At 38.8% G+C, this 17,708-nt stretch overlaps 2 protein-coding genes across 5 annotated transcripts; one reads left to right on the top strand and one right to left on the bottom strand.

Moving 5' to 3' along the window:
* Positions 1–894: 894 nt before the first annotated feature.
* LOC141436830 (inositol-tetrakisphosphate 1-kinase-like) lies at positions 895–7,659 on the bottom strand. The gene is made up of 5 exons (XM_074099908.1): positions 7,099–7,659; positions 4,398–4,496; positions 4,148–4,245; positions 2,781–3,080; positions 895–1,938 (listed from the first exon to the last, which is right to left on the bottom strand). The coding sequence occupies exons 1-5, from the start codon at positions 7,219–7,221 to the stop codon at positions 1,458–1,460; spliced, it is 1,101 nt and encodes a 366-aa protein (XP_073956009.1). The 5' UTR covers positions 7,222–7,659; the 3' UTR covers positions 895–1,457.
* Positions 7,660–15,373: 7,714 nt separating this feature from the next.
* LOC141436702 (uncharacterized) lies at positions 15,374–17,708 on the top strand. Of its 4 annotated transcripts, none has more exons than XM_074099723.1 (5): positions 15,374–15,461; positions 15,960–16,098; positions 16,185–16,450; positions 16,818–16,949; positions 17,272–17,708. In XM_074099723.1, exons 2-5 carry the CDS (start codon positions 15,984–15,986, stop codon positions 17,689–17,691), a joined length of 933 nt encoding a protein of 310 aa, XP_073955824.1. In that variant the 5' UTR covers positions 15,374–15,461; positions 15,960–15,983; the 3' UTR covers positions 17,692–17,708. The 4 variants fall into 4 exon arrangements, with proteins under 4 accessions (XP_073955824.1, XP_073955823.1, XP_073955822.1 ...); XM_074099722.1 differs by having other exon boundaries at positions 15,395–15,461; positions 15,926–16,098; XM_074099721.1 differs by lacking the exon at positions 15,374–15,461 and adding an exon at positions 15,475–15,707 and having other exon boundaries at positions 15,926–16,098.

Here is a 17,708-nt window from a genome sequence, read left to right on the forward strand (position 1 = left end):
ATAACGTTGGCATTCCAGAAGTCTTATTCCCAAAATGTCTCCAATCATGGTCTTCAAATTTCATCTAAATCGGTTCAACGGTTTAGCCGTGAAAGAGTAACAGACAGCCAGACTGAGTTACTTTCGCATTTATTAGCATTGATTTTAGTAAAAAACTAAACTACGAAAATCTCTTCGTTCGGGTACGAAACCGGTTGAGAACAAAAAAATATTTTTCATCTCTCCTGTTCGGAAAGTTTAATTTTCATGGGTAGATAGCCGGGTGGAAAATTGCGTTTTCATCTCTGGGGTGGAAAGTAATTTTTATTTTTCGATTAGCCACGGAGTCGAAGATAATTGAGTTACGTCAATGACACTTTTTTTTCACGTTTCGGCATGGCCATCTAGATGCACGTCGTGACCAAGGAGCTTATATACAACACTGGAGGTTGAATGTCGAACATCCGTTTGAAACAAGAAATTTGATCTTTTTTACATCACGAACATATTCCATCTCTTTCTTTAGTTAGGTCAATCGTGAAATGTGAAAGAAAGAGATGGAATATATAAATAAGTAATAAAGGTCAAACTTCTTCGTTCGGCGTTCAACCTCCAGTTTTGTATATAAGCTCCTTGGTCGTGACCAACTCGATTTTTTTTACAGTCGGCCGTGGCAAGTGGCCAGGTCGAAAAGGTACCGTTGGAGGTTGGATATAAGTAAATTCTCGGATTCTCTAGAAATATCTCGGGTGAAATGAGTCACTTTCCACCCTTGGTTATCAATCTACTATTGTTCTAAAGCAGTAATTTTATATTAGGTATAGATATTTATGTTATCGAAGAGTAAGTATGCAAGCAATTAAACCTTTTACATTTAGAACATTGATTTGAAAACAAAGCAGACATTATGGAAAACAAACATAACAAGACTATAGCCTATTTAAAAAGTGAACATAACGGGAAAGCAGAAATTATGGTAAATATTATAGGTATGTAAACATTATGAATAGACGACTTCCTGAGATTGTACACATTTTAAATAGCAGACATTTTGAGAAAGCTGACAAAATAGAGGTGCTAACTGCTAACATTGTGAAAACGCAGACGTTTTGAAAATTGTACATTTTAGGAAAACGACATTTCAGGCCTGAGCCAAATAAATTGATTGATTGATTGTGTTGGTGTGCAATAGTTATTGTATTGTATTGTATTGATTACTTGCATATTTGACACAATTTGATAAACGAAAACGCATCCAATTAATCAAGGAATTGAACATGGTACATAAAAATGGACCAGTTATACACAATGAGATATTTTCAGAGTCCAAATGGTCAATTTAAATGCGTCTTCGACTGTGCATGTGCCTACTGATGAGGCGACGTATACAATGTCACGTATTAGTCTTTTATTGAAATCACTTCTTTAAACTTCACACCTTTTAGTGATCTGGTGTTATAATCTAATCACAACAATAACTAATTTATATTCATGCCTGTTACTCCCAACTTACTAGCACTAAATGCGACATTTATCAGCCCGTTTAATCTTTGACTAACGGAATGATGGTCTTGACAATCTCCATTATCACCACTAATCACTATAGTCCTATTTACAGTCTCATCAATACAGTTTAGTAGATTTTCAAAAAAGTTTGGAAAATTTTCATAACTAGGATATACATTTATATCTATAACTGCATGTCGGCCTGTGAGGTTGTCAATTACAACATCGAACCCAGCTAAGATCAGACCAATTTCTTTTCTCAACACCCGAATAATTTGTTTTATATTCTCTTCTTTTAAAGTCATTTGTAAATCTGTTTCATCATGGGGGTCTAAAATGGATAGTGTTGATTGGCTATCTGCTTTACACACTTCTCCTGTGCTGTAAAATATTGGTTCCAGGTCTTCAGATGCGGTAAAATTCTTCAAACTTGGTCTTTCGCAAATGTGATACCTGGAAATTACAAAAGGATAAATATTACTGCCTAGTAAGTGTAAATTAAAGTAACGGAGTGATTGTTCAAGCGTTTTGACCGGACGGTTAAACTAAATTAAAAAAAAAACCTTTATTGCCACAACTTAAAATTACATAAAATTACACATTGACAAAAAAAAAATGTGAGAGAAAAATAAAAAATTGGGACAATGGGTCCCCACAATCTCAGCATATGCTGGGCTTGATTACCCGGCGCTGGTTTTCAGACTGGTCCCTGTGAGGACGACGGCCGGTCGCAGCGCAACGTTATTACCAACTCGCGTTTATAAGCACAACGGAAGGACAAGTTGCATGATTGATCACGCTATATAGGTTTAGCATCTGTATTGTCTTTAGTTTTCATAAACATTTAACCCTGAGCATATTTCAAAAATACTTGCCGAAACAGTAATGACGACAAAAAAACGCTGTATATTTAACAAACGAATCGTGATAGCCTGATAGCCTAGTGACCTATATATGTTCTTTCAAGTAGAAGGTTATCTGTTTTCTGTACTGCAATAAAGAGTTATTGTACTGTATTGTATTGTCAGGGGTTCGTGCGTTCGAAATTAAACATGATTTGGGAACTCCACACACCCGCCAAGAATTTCAATGATATGTGTGAAGTGCCCAATCCGCACTGGGAACGCACGTGGAAACTACGGCCGAAGCCCTCTCCTCAATTTGAGGGGATGCTGTAAGACGTCTATAGGCCGACCTAATGAAGTGTGAATTAATTTAAAGATTTGTAGCTGATAATGATAATAAACAAATCTCTTACATTTCTACTACAACTAAATAAAATCCAGTTCACTAACCTATTTCCTATAATAAAGACTTTATGTAGCACAGCGTTATGGTTGACGAAGCTCTGGACAACACAAGGTGGTCTGCACACATTCAAATCTCTCTCATTGAAGACTAAGATCATTTCGTGCGCCGATTTGGATCCATGGGCTACAGTTGGCTTGCAAATTATAGGAAACCTCACGCCCCTCTGCCTCATAATTTCTAAATTCTCTTGTGCGTTGCATGTTGTGAACTCTGCAAATGCTGGTGTGAAGATTCCATGTCTACTAAATGTAGGTTCGTTTTGTAGTATTGAATAGTAATTGTACCTGCAAAAGCGTTTTAATTATTGTCGGAGTTTTTGCACACCGCATTTTTTTTATTGCCATACACGTTTTAAAGAAAGAAAGAAAATAATTTATTTATAACAGCAATGACACATAATTAGTAAAAATAACAATAAGAAATGTTGCCGCTATAAAAAGGTCCCGGCTCAGCATATCGCTGGTTGAAAACCAGCACTGGTCTTCCGCCGGGCCACAGGAGAGTGAAATTACGGAAAGTCACACAAAACAAATCAAATACAAAAATAGCATTTTAGAAACGCACGTTGACAACGGTTTTTTTTTCATGGAGCAGCCATACAACTCGCGTGCGTATCGCGTTTGTATCGAACCAAACGTGCGTCGACGTCGCGTTTAAAAAACGTGATGTGCAAAGACCCTTAATTTTATTTATAATCGAAAGTACTGAGGAGTACCTAGAGAATAAATGTCCATTCAATTTCATACTTTAAAGTTTAAAATATGTAAATTGATGCAGTTTATTATTTTTTTAATATTACACGTAGGTACGTAAAATTAAAAGTGTTATAACTAGACTTTACCGGGATTTCGCACACGTAAATAATTAAACCTAGCATTTGAATTGAATTTCCGCGGGAATTCCCAAAAAAATTATATCATGGATTTCATTAACGTTGCATAGGGGCATTTTTACTTTTAATGGCTCAACATTTTTTTTCAGTATTGGGTAATCATATGGGATTCCTGGATTCTCCTTACTCAGAATCACGAGCACTATTGATTTAAACGAAGAAAAGAAACATTCCCAATTCTTCATTAAAAAAAATATGTGTCTTTCCATAACTTCAAGTTTTTTTTTAATCTAGCGGTTGTTTTTAAATCCAGCTATTTTTGGGATTTTATCCCAACTCAATGAAATTTTTGGGATAAAAGTAGCCTGTGAGCTGAGTGTTATTTCAAACATCCTGTCAAATACGTACTAAATTTCACATCGAAATTCGTCCAGGCGTTTTACCGTGAAATATAGTAACAAACACACACGCACATACTCACAAACTTTCGTATTTAATATTAGTAGAATAATAACTTACCTATTCAAAAGAATCCTCACATTGTCTAGTGGGTCAATTACTGCAATATTTGGATGGTTCGACAAGTACTGCTCTACGTTGCTAATGATTCTTGAAGCCTAAAAAAATAAAGGTTAATGACAATGAAAATGTTTTTTTAATCACTTATTTTGACCACTAAGTGTTTTTAAACTAATAAAGTCGAATGGGCATTACAATGCAGTTTGTCATTAACATTAATATATTTTTTTTATTAATTTAATTATCTTACCTTAGGGTCTCCGACGTCAGCAGCAGCTATCACATCTGTCAATTTGTGAAGGAATACATCAATCTCGCCCTGCTCTTCTAGAGGCCTCTCTAAATCTAACTGTTGATAAATGGAGTTTATCAGATTAACATACAAATCACTTTTAAAACTGACACACCAAGGAATACAAGTTTAACATCTATGTCTCTTTAAAAAGATGGTATCATCAGATATTCAGTTGGATTTCAGTATGTACAGTCAAGGACATAAATATCTATACAGCTCAAATATAATAATATGTCAAATTACATACATTTAAACACAAACTTTATAACAACTTTAAACACAGAATATTTTTGACGCCTTGTATTGGTAACATACATAATATTTATGACTTTGACTGTACTTTTACATAGTGTGGGTTTTTAGGGATTAGGTAATGTAATATAATTATTACATTAGACATTGCTAAAGGTCAGCATCTCAGCATTAGTAGGCCCAATAAGAGGTTTTCCTTATTAGAATCCTTGGATCTTGTTAGAAACCAGTTTGTCACTGACCAGCTAATTGTATTATTTTTGTGACTCACATTGGCAAGCCCCTATATTCATTAGATGACTCGAAAGCCTCGACTCATCATCATCATCATCATCATCATCATCATCATCATCATCATCATCATCATCATCTATGTATATCAGCCATGGGACATCCACTGTTGCACATAGGCCTGAGACATAAGTTGCTACTATGAAGCATAAACAACTTAAATAGAAAATATGCATGAGTTTTGTAGTTTAGAAAGATCAAACAATTTTTTTATTTCTTTCTATTTCACAACCACATAAATAGGTCTTTTTTTTATTTGGTCACAAGGTGTTAACTAAATAACTGAAAACCAGAAAGTAGTTTGCTCAGAATCGATAACACTATGTTTTAAATTAGGTTGTGTTTGTGTTTTTAAATCCCTTTTTTACTGTGCCCAGTCTAAAAGTTACAACTGCAACAGGCGCCAATTGAATATTTTAGAGGTTGCATACTATTTAGATAATTTAATACTGGCCGTTTTGCTGTCAATGTGTGATTTTCTTCTAAAAACGACATAAATTTAAGAGTGAAATAAATGTATGAGATGAATAGATGTAGCTCTGGATATGGAGATGTGGATATCAAGAAGGGAGGCCTTTGCCCAGCAGTGGGACACACATTATAGGTGAGGACCAAAAAGTTGCACACCGTTAAAGCTGCCTGCTAACGAGCAGGTAGTTACAAAAATTATCCATACAAATGTATGATTAACTAGCTTATGCCCGCGACTACGTCTGCGCGGATCTAGGTTATCGCGCGGTGGCGCCCTCTACCGGAATAAAAGGTATCCTATGTTGATCCTTGGGGTTCAAACTACCTATATACCAAATTTTATCAAAATCGGTTCAGTGGTTTCGACGTGAAAGGGTAACAGACAGACAGACAGACAGACAGAGTTACTTTCGCATTTATAATATTAGTAGGGATTTTCGTGTCACAATGGAAAAAGTTAGTGGAAATTATCATTACCTGCTCACGCAGCTTTAACAGTGTGTAACTTTATGGTCTTCACCCTTATAGGCTATTTAAAAAAAAAATGATTTAGCAAAACACACAAATATCTTTTAGAATAATGAAGGTATTCAAAAATAAATGCAATCAACTAACTTAAAATGAAAAAATATTTTTGGGGTGTGAGGTTTTCAGTTATTTAATTAACACCTTGTCTAGTTTTAGTTTTTTGGGTGGCGATATCATACTCAGCATAAATATTCTTCACTATAAGAGGTACTCACTGTTGGAGCAAATGTTTCTCTAAAGTTAATGAAACAAAAATCATCAACAAAAAAGGATTCTATCCTTGATTGTATCAGTATCTATAGAAGATGAAAATAACAGAATATTTTACTAGAAACAAAGTTTAATTGAAAATATAATGTGCACTACAAACTAGACATGGGTAATCTCAACTCCGCGAAGTGATCTGACTCACTAGATCCAGCTCCGGTGTCGGTACCGAATCCTCTTATTGAATCCGACTCCTTTATTGACTCCGGTTCTTTCGAGCGATTATTAATTTATCTATGGCCGATCCGCCCCGGCTCGGTTCGGTTGGTTGGTGTCGGTACGGTACTGCGGTGCCCCAACCGCTGACTGAACTGAAGTACAGATTCGTGAGAGAGAAAAAGATTCGTTCGTTATTCCAAGTCCGAGTACCGAACCGAATCGACCAACCAAACATAGATAATAAGATCCAAGTCCAAGATCCGATCCGCAGGGCTACTACGAACCGAACCGACCAACCAAACATAGATAATAAGATCCAAGTCCAAGATCCGATCCGCAGGGCTACTACGAAACTCCAAAATCGAAGTTCGTGTTGTGCGTTCCCTCTGACATTTATACTATTTAATACGAGAGCGAGAGTGACGGTACGATACGAACTTCGAGTTTCGTAGTAGCCCTGCCGATCCGATCCGAGCCGAGCGAGAGCGAAAGCAGGCGGACGGAGCGAGTCAGTGTGAGTGAGAGTGACGGCAATCACGAGCGAGGCGAGCCGCTCGATCCAGTCGGAGTTAGTAACTCCGGAGTCAATAAGATTTGAAAGGAGTCATTAAGGGATTCGGATCCGCTTGAGGATCTGACTCTTTTGAATCTTCAGATCCGGATTTACCCATCTCTACTACAAACTTACCTTAACTATCCTGTACCCATGAGAATTTGACACACAAATCAATTCTTTCCAATTTAATTTTTGGCTTTTTTTATCTGACATCCACACCCCAATAGTTTTACTAAAAGGCCTGCATTCACTCATTTTGCTGGCGACTATTTGCTTGGAATAAAAGTTACACAAGATTGATTCACTGAGGTTTCCACATTAATTCCGTGCCAGTTTTAAAGCCCATTCACAATAGATTGTTGTTTCGACATTTCAAATAAGTGAATCATGGAAAAACTATTAAATTCTCGGTCTGCTAGTTTCCTTGAAGAACTTCAAGGCTTCAAAAAACTAACGAAACAAGCACTGAAACAATATCTGTAAAACCACAACAGGAACTAGGTACTCCTAATTAAACAACTGTATATCGGCATTGCGGAAAGTAACTATAATAAATTAATAAAATCACTGAAGTAATTAATTCAAAACTAAAATAATTTAATTCCCCACAAGCAACATGCTTCATCTGATACGAAACCGAGCGAGATTCGAGTGAAGCAAAGCGATGTTTATTTTGTTTTGACAGGCACTCCGTCCGAGTCCGACCGACAGTGTTGAGACAGTGTTGCCAACTTTATTTTAACGAATCCTGAATCCACTATACATTATGCCTATCTAATTTATGAAAAGTGTAAACAAAACAAACCGATTTCATCAAAATTCTTATATAAACACCCACTGGATCGAAACAATAACACATTCGTCTTTTAACTGGATGTCTAATCACTTTTTTCACCAAAATTCACTTGATTTCAATATTTGTTTTTCATTTGAATTTGAAAAATCTTCGTCAAAATCTGACGTTATTTTTTGATTGAAACGTTTATATGTATAATCTGTAGTAGCATAAACAAGCGTAATGGTGGAAAATTAGACATTTTAAAAATCGATTAATGCGCGGATGAATAAGTGATTTTTATTTACTTTCCTTAACATAAAAAAAAATACTGCTTTTATAATTGAATACTTAATTTAATTCCTTACTAATACAATAACCTAATACAATACTTTATATATTATATTAAGCTAATACAATACTTTAATTTAATCTAATACAATACTTGATTTAATTCCAAAGACTAAATAGTCTTAAAGAATATAAAATAGACAAAAATACGTTGATCTATTTAATTAATAAATAATCGATTTACAGAACAGAATAATCATATTGCAATGGGTTCTAGGTTTTCACATCACTAAATTGTCTCGTCGGGTTAAGGGCAACACACACAGAGAGCGGGCGCGGGTCGTGCGCGGGCCCGCGACGGGCGTATTTGCATGGCGGTATATGGAAGCCTTCACACAGAACGCGGGCGCGGGCGCGGGTCGTGCGCGGGCCCGCGCCCGTCGCCCGTCGTCACAAACAGCGCGCGGGCCGAGCGCAGAGTTACCAACTCTCAAAAATATTTATCCCTAAAACTTAAGTTAAAACCCCTAAAATTGCTATAATTAATTGGAAATCCCCTAAAACATGTTAGTATAGGTAGTGCCACAAGAATGAAGTGAATGATTACACACACAGCAACATGTCGTATAATGACATCAGGCAGGATTGTAAGTTTGATATACTTACCATCCAGATTTTTTTTTTTATTTTCCACCCACCGGCCTACTTACATACAAAAAATCTCTACTTTACGCCTATGGGAGGTACCCACAAAATGTTTTTTTTTTTTTTTTAATTTTCATTGTACAAGTATCATTTTGTCGGGATAGTTTTCATTATATATCCGTGCAAAATTACAGCTTTCTAGCATTGATAGTCCCTGAGCAAAGCCGCGGACGGACAGACAGACAGACATGGCGAAACTATACGGGTTCCGTTTTTGAACTATGGTCCAGACGATTACATTTGCTTTTGTGATGGCAGCGAAATTGGATTTGATTTTTTTTCGTGTGAAGATTCTAGTTTTCGAGCCCTTTCATTTGATACCCATATGGAACAGACTGAAAAGAAATACACACTAGGCTATTTTCAATGGAAGCTATATTGGATAAAACATATATATGTTAATATAACCTAACTACTATACCACATTTTAGCATGCGTTGCTGCAGGTAATGCAAAATCTTATTAGGTTCAACAGGTTAATACGTATAAAAATATTTTTTTAAGAAGAAAGTAAAACCGACTCCAAAAAAAATAACAAAAAATGGAACCGACCGCAAAACCCTTGAAAGCTCGAAGTCGGTGACTCAGCACGAGCCAGCAGGTATGGAACAATAGTCGTCTACCTCACGATCCTGCTGGGTCATGCTGAGTCATCAAATTTGACTGGCTAGATCGTTACCCCAGGCCCAATAATTTTGTATTTTTATTTTTTTTATCAAGAAATAATGTGAAATATAAGAAATACAAAATAAATATAAAAAGCAAAACTTCCCAACAATCCTTAAAAATACCCCATCCCAGTTATTTACCCCTAAATTTGAGGGGAAAACCCTAATTTGGCAGCCGTGCCGAGCGGCAAATGGCCGGTGTTTGTATCGCGCCGCCGCTTTGACACGCGCCGCCTCTGTCAAAGGATGCCGCGTGCGATTTATGGCTTTACCTTCGCACGCGGCGTCCTTTGACAGGTAGGGTTGCAACGATATATCGAATTTTTGATAGTATCGATAACTTTGACTCCACAGTATTGATATATTAGCATTGCCTATCTACAGTGTGTTACTGGGCTACCGGCACCCAGGCTCTTTTTTAAGGGAAGTTAAAGTAACGTATTTCTGTAACTTAACCATTACCACAGAATATATAATAGTACTGGCATACAGAATGGACACGCTCCGCCCCGCACCGGTTCGAGTTACCCCACCCCTCAAGCGCAGATTGTAGGAAAACCGTAGGAAAGCAGTCGGGCGCGCAACGCGATGTATGTCGGCCGCACCGTCGCACGGCACTAAGTTCGGGAGCAATAACTTTGCGAAATGGTGATATACTGTGCATTGTATGGGTGTTTGTCAACAGCCAAAGATAAGAAAAGGAGTTCATTGCTCGGCTCGGTGGCCGTGAGTCCGCGAGCAAGCGCCAACTTGTCAGTGGGCGCGCGAGAAATTAAGGTTCCTACCCTGCCTACTTCCTTTTCTTAATAATAATGCTTTCTAAAAGTATCGCGATTAATACGACATGAAATAACTAATTAGGTACCGAATAATTAGTTCAAGTTTGTAGTCATATATTTATTGTAATGTAAAATAATAATGCTTAAATACATAGACAGACACATTTTAAGTAGGTTTAAATAAAAATATATGATTAACGATTACATTTATTTACACATTTAAGCCTTACCTACATACCCTATAGTACTAGGGTTTTGCGATAGTCAGCCCTGTGTGTCTTACGCACACATTGACGCGTGTACAGACGTCGTCGTGCCTATGTAGATTCCAGAACGCGTATTTTGTATGGCGTGTCCGCCCTGTGCCATTACATAAATTTAAATAATAAAGTAAAATCCACACTGTTAACTTTCTAATAAAAATATAATTGTCAGCCATGTACAGCTAATTAAATTGACAAGTACTATATATAAGTAAATATTATAAATGCGAAAGTTTGTGTGTGTGTGTGTGTGTGGGGGTGTGTGTATGAAATTTGGTACGTAGATAGCTGGAATAACATAAAGGCTACTTTTTACAACCTTTTAATTAGTTTCACATGTCCCGTTGTCTGTCTGTCCGTCTGTAGTCAAATTCTGCAAGTATATTTTGACCACTTCCAGTAGTCAGATTGACTTGAAATTTGGAATACTTATGTAAATTGTGTAAGAAACAATACATAATCTGGTAGTGACAGGGCACTGGCGGTCTGAAGGTTGGGTTACGTGAAAAAAAAAAAGTTGATAACTAATTAGATAAATATTATAATTAATTAATGACATATCGTGTAGGTACATTCAACGTAATAAATAAGTGATCACTTTTGTACCTTGGCCTTTAACGTCATGTTTTGATAAGCCATACGAAATTGTGTAACGACTGAAAGCGACAAGGTACTATACCTAAACAGTGATCACTTATTTATGACGTTGACTGTCGAACAACATACATAATATAAAAATACTTACTTTTAATCCCATCCCACTAATATTATGAATGCGAAAGTTTGTAAGTCTGTTTCTTTATTACTTCATCAGCCATCATCATCAACGTCAAAATCGCTGAACCGATTAGATGAAATTCGGTATACAATGTATCCCGCAGAAACTATACAATTTTTCCGGATATCAAAATCCTATCCATCTCTGTGACTACAACTATATGTATACCAAATTTCATCTAAATCGGTTCAGTGGTTTAGACGTGATGAAGTAATAAACAAGAACCGCCAAGAGCGTGTCGGTTTTTTTATTTCAATTATTTATGCTGGCTCGTGCTGAGGCACCGACTTCGAGCTAGTAGGTACACCTAGGAAAATATTTTGAAGGGTTTTGTAGTCGGTTCCATTTATTGTTATTATTTTTTATTTTTTGGAGTCGGTTTTCTTTTTTGTTAACCACATATATCTCGCGGCACTGTATTAATTGCCTGAAGCCATGAAGTAGGGACGAGTTCAGCAATCCTGTTCTGGCCGAGGCTTGTATAGTGCTTTTCTCAAACAATGTGAGGAATATTTCATCCATCCATCCATCCATCCATCATCCATCGTCGCTTCGCATCGCATCGCTTCGCATCGCTTCGCATTGCTTCGCATCGCTTCGCATCGCTTCGCATCGCTTCGCATCGCTTTCGCATCGCTTCGCATCGCATCGCATCGCATCGCATCGTATCGCATCGCATCGCATTGCATCGCTTCGTATCGCATCGCATCGCTTCGCACCGCTTCGCATCGCTTCGCATCGCTTCGCATCGCCTCGCATCGCTTCGCATCGCCTCGCATCGCTTCGCATCGCCTCGCATCGCTTCGCATCGCCTCGCATCGCTTCGCATCGCCTCGCATCGCTTCGCATCGCTTCGCATCGCATCTCTTCGCATCGCATCGCTTCGCATCGCTTCGCATCGCATCTCTTCGCATCGCATCGCTTCGCATCGCTTCGCATCGTATCGCATCGCATCGCTTCGCTTCGCATTGCATCGCTTCGCTTCGCATCGCATCGCATCGCTTCGCATCGCTTCGCATCGCTTGGCATCGCTTGGCATCGCTTGGCATCGCTTGGCATTGCTTGTAATTTTTCCTTTGTCAGTTTAATGTTAGTAAGTAAAATTAAAAAGTTAGAGCAGCGGACAATAATGGATTTTCATACATACTTCATGGCCTAGGCCAAGAAGTTATGTAGAGAGGTGGTAGGGAGCCATAAATGAGAATATTCATGTCTCCATTTCGTGACATTAACGCATACATTTCCGAGCATGTTTGAGAAATAGTACATTACTGCAGAGGCCATGAAGTAAGGGATTGATGGACGAGTTCGGGGTAGACGGCCGAGTCGTAGACGAGGCCGGATAGAACGAGTCCAGCAATTCCTGTTCTGGCCGAGGCTTGTATAGTGCTTTCTCAAACAATGTGAGGAAATATTTCATCATCCATCCATCCATCCATCGTCCGTCTGTCCGTCCGTCTGTCCGTCCTTCCGTCCATCCGTCCGTCCGTCCATCAGTCACGTCCGTCCGTCCGTCCATCCATACGTCCTTCCATCCGTCCATCCATCCATCCATCCGTCCGTCCGTCCTTCCGTCCTTCCGTCCATCCGTCCATCCGTCCGTCCGTCCATCAGTTCGTCTGTCGTCTTTCCGTCATCCGTCCGTCCGTCCATCAGTCCGTCCGTCCGTCCGTCCATCCATCCGTCATCCACCGTCCATCCATCCATCCGTCCGTCCGTCCGTCCGTCCGTCCGTCCGTCCGTCCTTCCGTCCATCCACCCATCCGTCCGTCCGTCCATCAGTCCGTCCGTCCGTCCATCCACCCATCCGTCCGTCCGTCCATCCATCCATCCATCCATCCGTCCGTCCTCCGTCCGTCCGTCCTTCCGTACATACGTCCGTCCGTCCATCAGTCCGTCCGTCCGTCGTCCGTCCTTCCGTCCATCCGTCGTCCCGTCCATCAGTCCGTCGTCCGTCCGTCCGTCCGTCCGTCCTTCCGTCCATCCGTCCGTCCGTCCGTCCGTCCGTCCGTCCATCCATCTGTCCATCCATCCGTCCTTCCATCCATCTGTCCATCCATCCATCCATCCATCCATCCATCCATCCATCCATCCGTCCGTCCACCCATCAGTCCGTCCGTCCACCCGTCCGTCCATCCATCCGGCCTTCCATCCGTCCATCCATCCGTCCGTCCATCCATCCATCCGTCCGTCCGTCCGTCCGTCCGTCCTTTCGTCCATCCGTCCGTCCGTCCGTCCATCCATCCATCCATCCATCCATCCGTCCGTCCACCCATCAGTCCGTCCGTCCACCCGTCCGTCCATCCATCCGGCCTTCCATCCGTCCATCCGTCCGTCCATCCATCCATCCGTCCGTCCGTCCGTCCGTCCTTTCGTCCATCCGTCCGTCCGTCCATCAGTCCGTCCGTCCGTCCGTCCATCCATCCGTCCATCCATCCATCCGTCCGTCCATCCATCATCGTCCGTCCGTCCGTCCGTCCTTTCGTCCATCCGTCCGTCCGTCCATCAGTCCGTCCGTCCGTCCGTCCATCCATCCATCCATCCATCCATCCATCCGTCCGTCCGTCCGTCCGTCGCATCGTATCGCATCGCATCGCATCGCAGTATCGCAAATGCTTACAGAGTAGTGGTGGTTGGCTGTTTGTAATTTTTCTTTTGTCAGTTTAATGTTAGTAAGCAAATTTAAAAAGTTAGAGCAGCGGACAATAATGGATTTTCATACATACTTCATGGCCTAGGCCAAGAAGTTATGTAGGGAGGTGGTAGGGAGCCATAAATGAGAAACTTCATGTCTCTATTTCGTGATATTAACGCATACATTTCCGAGCATGTTTGAGAAAATAAAATTATTCTTATTCTTATTATTGGTTCTAGAACTGTTTTCATTTGTACTCCAAAAGTCGCCAGATAACCCATTTTTTTAATCAAAACTTTTGTTTGGTCGCTAAGATTTAAGTAAAAGCCGTCACTTCTAGGGATAAAGTCACTAAACTGGCAACATTGATAGCCGCCGCGGGCCCGTCGCGGGTCCGACCCGCGCTCTGTGTGAATACAACGAACCGCGCGGCTCCCGCGGCGGACACGACCCGACCGCGCCCGCTCTCTGTGTGTGTTGCCTTTAATGGTGTCCTTGTTTACGCTTTTCATAAATTGGATCGGAATACAATATAATTGAGGTATCCTATCCTAAACCACCAGAAACCACTAAATTTGGCGATCCCTGAAACCAGAAACCACTAGAAAACCACTAATATATACCAGACAGGATAGATATCAATACCCAATATAAATGCCTAAATATTTTTTGAAAATGAAAAACAATTGTTGTACTTAATAATTAATATTTTAATCTTGTAAAATAATATAAAAAAATCTAAAGACAATAATCTTCAGAAAAATTGGCTTCCCTAGTTCTGACTGTTACCCAGATACTCCATTTATTTTAACATTTGAAACTTAACGGTAAAATTAGTACACGTTTTTAAATGAAACAGCGAGACTATTTAAAAGTGTTTTGACATCTGTAATAAAAACATAAGTAATAAACACCGCTAATAAATGTACATGTAGGCGTGTGTTACAATTTGACCGTTAATTCAAACCTTAAATTAAACGGAGTATACACATATGAAAATGCTCTTGTAACGTAAACAGTCAAGTTAACTCCAGTAAATGTGAAAATCGTGCTAGTGGTTAAATTTGTATCTTACTACTAACTGAAGAAACCAAAAGCACTTAAAAATTCCACTAGCCACTAAAACCAAAATTTGTCCGCTAAAAGGTAAATTACATACCACCAGATCTTGTGTAAACCACTGAGTTGGCATCACTGGTCCGAGATGACAAAAAGTAAAGCTCGGTTTAAACAAACTCTTTTTATAGTTTTTCCTGTTTTAAACCTTTTTAAAAATTTCGGTAACTGTCGCATTCCGTTGATAAAATTATAATTTTCAGTATTTGTAATGGATTTTACAATGCTAATATTCTTTTATCTTAGCATTAGCAACTTATATGAAAAGAAAATCTAAGTAGAAAGTGTGTTCGAGGTCACGGAAAACCTGCTCGCGGCTGCCAAAACGTGGCAAGTTTTATCATGTTAAGGCTACAAACCTTTGCTACAAACTGCTGTCTAGTGTCAAGTCAACATTGTCAACTGTCAGTCAGTCAAGGTCCGCTTGAGGTCCGCGTTCTGCAAAGTCGTCTCGTCTGTCCTGGGGGGCTACCACGAAATTCGAAGTTTGTATTGTACCGTCCCTCTCATTCTCTAAGTTCGAATTTTGCACTTCGTAGTGTAAGGCTTGCGTTCGGTCCCTCTGCAGGGCTACTACGAAACTCGAAGTTCGTGCCGTGCGGTCCCTCTAACAATTATACTATATAATACGAGAGCGAGGGGGACGGTACGATACGAATTTCGATTTTCGAACTATGGAGTTCTGAGTAGAGTAGACCCTCTGGCTGTCAGTCAAGCAACTCAAAACTCAAGCAAGTTATCTCATTTGTTATACCCGGCCCGGTATTATTTATATATCGCCCGTGCTTACTTTTCTGGAGCAAAACCTTTGTTTTAGAATTCGATTTTGGTCTATAGTCATAATTGACAACGTTAGAATCCTTCTTATCTTTCTACTGATACCTGTGCCCAAAGAGTATAAGCCTGTGCCATACTTACCCTGGAGGATAACGAGTTTATACGTTTTTAGGTTAGCTGTGTGATTTTGTCTCATATTATTCCAGCAATTATTGTTCGATTCAAGCATTATGTCTGAGGACGGCACGAACACTAAAAGTCGTATTCTAGACTTGTTTGTTGGTCTTGATGAAACTGAATTAGACTCCATCGAACAGTGGATCTGCAGTAAACAGTACAAACAAGGTAAAAAGTTAATACTCATAAAATATTCTTTAATTTATTTGCTTTAAGTACAACCTTATAATTTCCTAATACTTTATTAACTTCAGATTTGGAAAAGAAAAAAGCTATTATAAAATCTGACAAAATGTTACTCAAGATTGGAAGTGTTATCAAGAAAATGGTACCATTTGATGGGGAGATGCCTTCTGAGAAAATAATTCATCCTACAGTTGGTGATCAAGCAGATTGCAACCGCATCAACACATGTCATATTGATGAGTTTCTTTATGATGCTGAACAAGTTGAAGATCTTGTTAAAGAAGGGAAACTTACAAGACATTACTGCCTAGAATGCAATTCCAGAAACGTCAAAGTAATTATATCTTTGCTATTTATCATAAAGTAACAGCTGGTTCCTACATTACATAAATTTTACCCCCAAAACCCCCACACACTACTGTATGTGCGTAACTAATTGGTTTTTGTTTGCCAATTTTTTATCATTGGTTTCATTCATTTTCTAGCATGTAAATTAAAACAAAATTAGCTAAAAAAAGTTGTTAGTTGCAGAACAAGTTAAAAACATAACTACTTATAGTATTTTTTTTACTATAGTACAAAGTTCCCATAATTTTAGTTCCAAACAAAATGAGCTCCCATTTTACCAGAATTCTTCAGAAACCTTGATTTTAATAACATGAGTACAACTTGAGTGTTTCTAATTTTTTTAAACATTATAGGAATTGACTTTAATCACACATTCCATGTCGAGAGAGCTACTACAGTATGTTTTCAAGGTTCTACTTCCAAAAGATTTGGAGGATAAGCAATTTCTGGATGTAGGTTCCAGATTTGGAGGTGTATTATATGCTGTAAGTTTTTACACTGCCATGCTCAAGCTAACAGGAGGCTAAGTGACAAAATCAAGTTTTGATATGGAGTTGAAAACTGTCATAATTGCTTTAGATCAATGCTAGTTGACGTCAATAACTTAAGATCCCATTTAAATATACAAATTATAGATCAACTTGCATTGATTTACAAAAAATACTTAGTTTCTGCGTTTTTCAACTCCATCTTATAACTTGATTTGGTCACTTAGTCGCCTTTTCACTTGACTTTTGAATTTTTGTGGGCACATATTGAAAAATTTACTGTTATACCTAATTTTTCACGCTTTTTCTTCTTATGCAGGCTTACTATTTTACCAATGCCACTAGTATAGTTGGTATTGAAATGAATAAGGAGTGCTGTGAAATTCAAGAGAAAATAATTGGTCAATTCTCAATGGATCCTAATAGAATAAAGATTGTACATGCTGATGTAGCAGACAAAGAAGATCTTATCAGAAACTCGGATGTTTTCCTGATGAGTGTACTAGACTTTTTTGTAACAACAGAGGAACACAGAAATTTATGGTACTATTTTAAAAAACATCTAAGGAAAGGGAGTTACATTGTTCTGAACAGAAGCATAGCAGACACATTAAGTGGTCTGGATATATTTGAAGAGTTTATAGATTGGCTTAGCATTTGTAAGCCATGCCAGATGGAAAATGAGATATTTTTTGATGTTGAAGATTGTAATGAATTGTTCTTGTATACTGTCAATTAAAACTTTTGTGAATGTTA

The sequence above is a fragment of the Choristoneura fumiferana genome, chromosome 17 (assembly GCF_025370935.1).
Source record: "Choristoneura fumiferana chromosome 17, NRCan_CFum_1, whole genome shotgun sequence".
Taxonomy (NCBI): Eukaryota; Metazoa; Arthropoda; class Insecta; order Lepidoptera; family Tortricidae; genus Choristoneura; species Choristoneura fumiferana.

Bases quoted from the DNA above. Each gene is read 5' to 3' on its own strand.
- LOC141436830 (XM_074099908.1), bottom strand. From the start codon at position 7,221: ATGAGTGAATGCAGGCCTTTTAGTAAAACTATTGGGGTGTGGATGTCA. The intron at 3,081-4,147 runs GTAAGTTATTAT...ACGCTTTTGCAG, and splicing joins GTGAGGATTCTTTTGAATAG to GTACAATTACTATTCAATAC. The intron at 1,939-2,780 runs GTTAGTGAACTG...TGTAATTTCCAG, and splicing joins GTCTTTATTATAGGAAATAG to GTATCACATTTGCGAAAGAC.
- LOC141436702 (XM_074099723.1), top strand. From the start codon at position 15,984: ATGTCTGAGGACGGCACGAACACTAAAAGTCGTATTCTAGACTTGTTT. The intron at 16,451-16,817 runs GTAATTATATCT...TAAACATTATAG, and splicing joins GCAATTCCAGAAACGTCAAA to GAATTGACTTTAATCACACA. The intron at 16,950-17,271 runs GTAAGTTTTTAC...CTTCTTATGCAG, and splicing joins TTGGAGGTGTATTATATGCT to GCTTACTATTTTACCAATGC.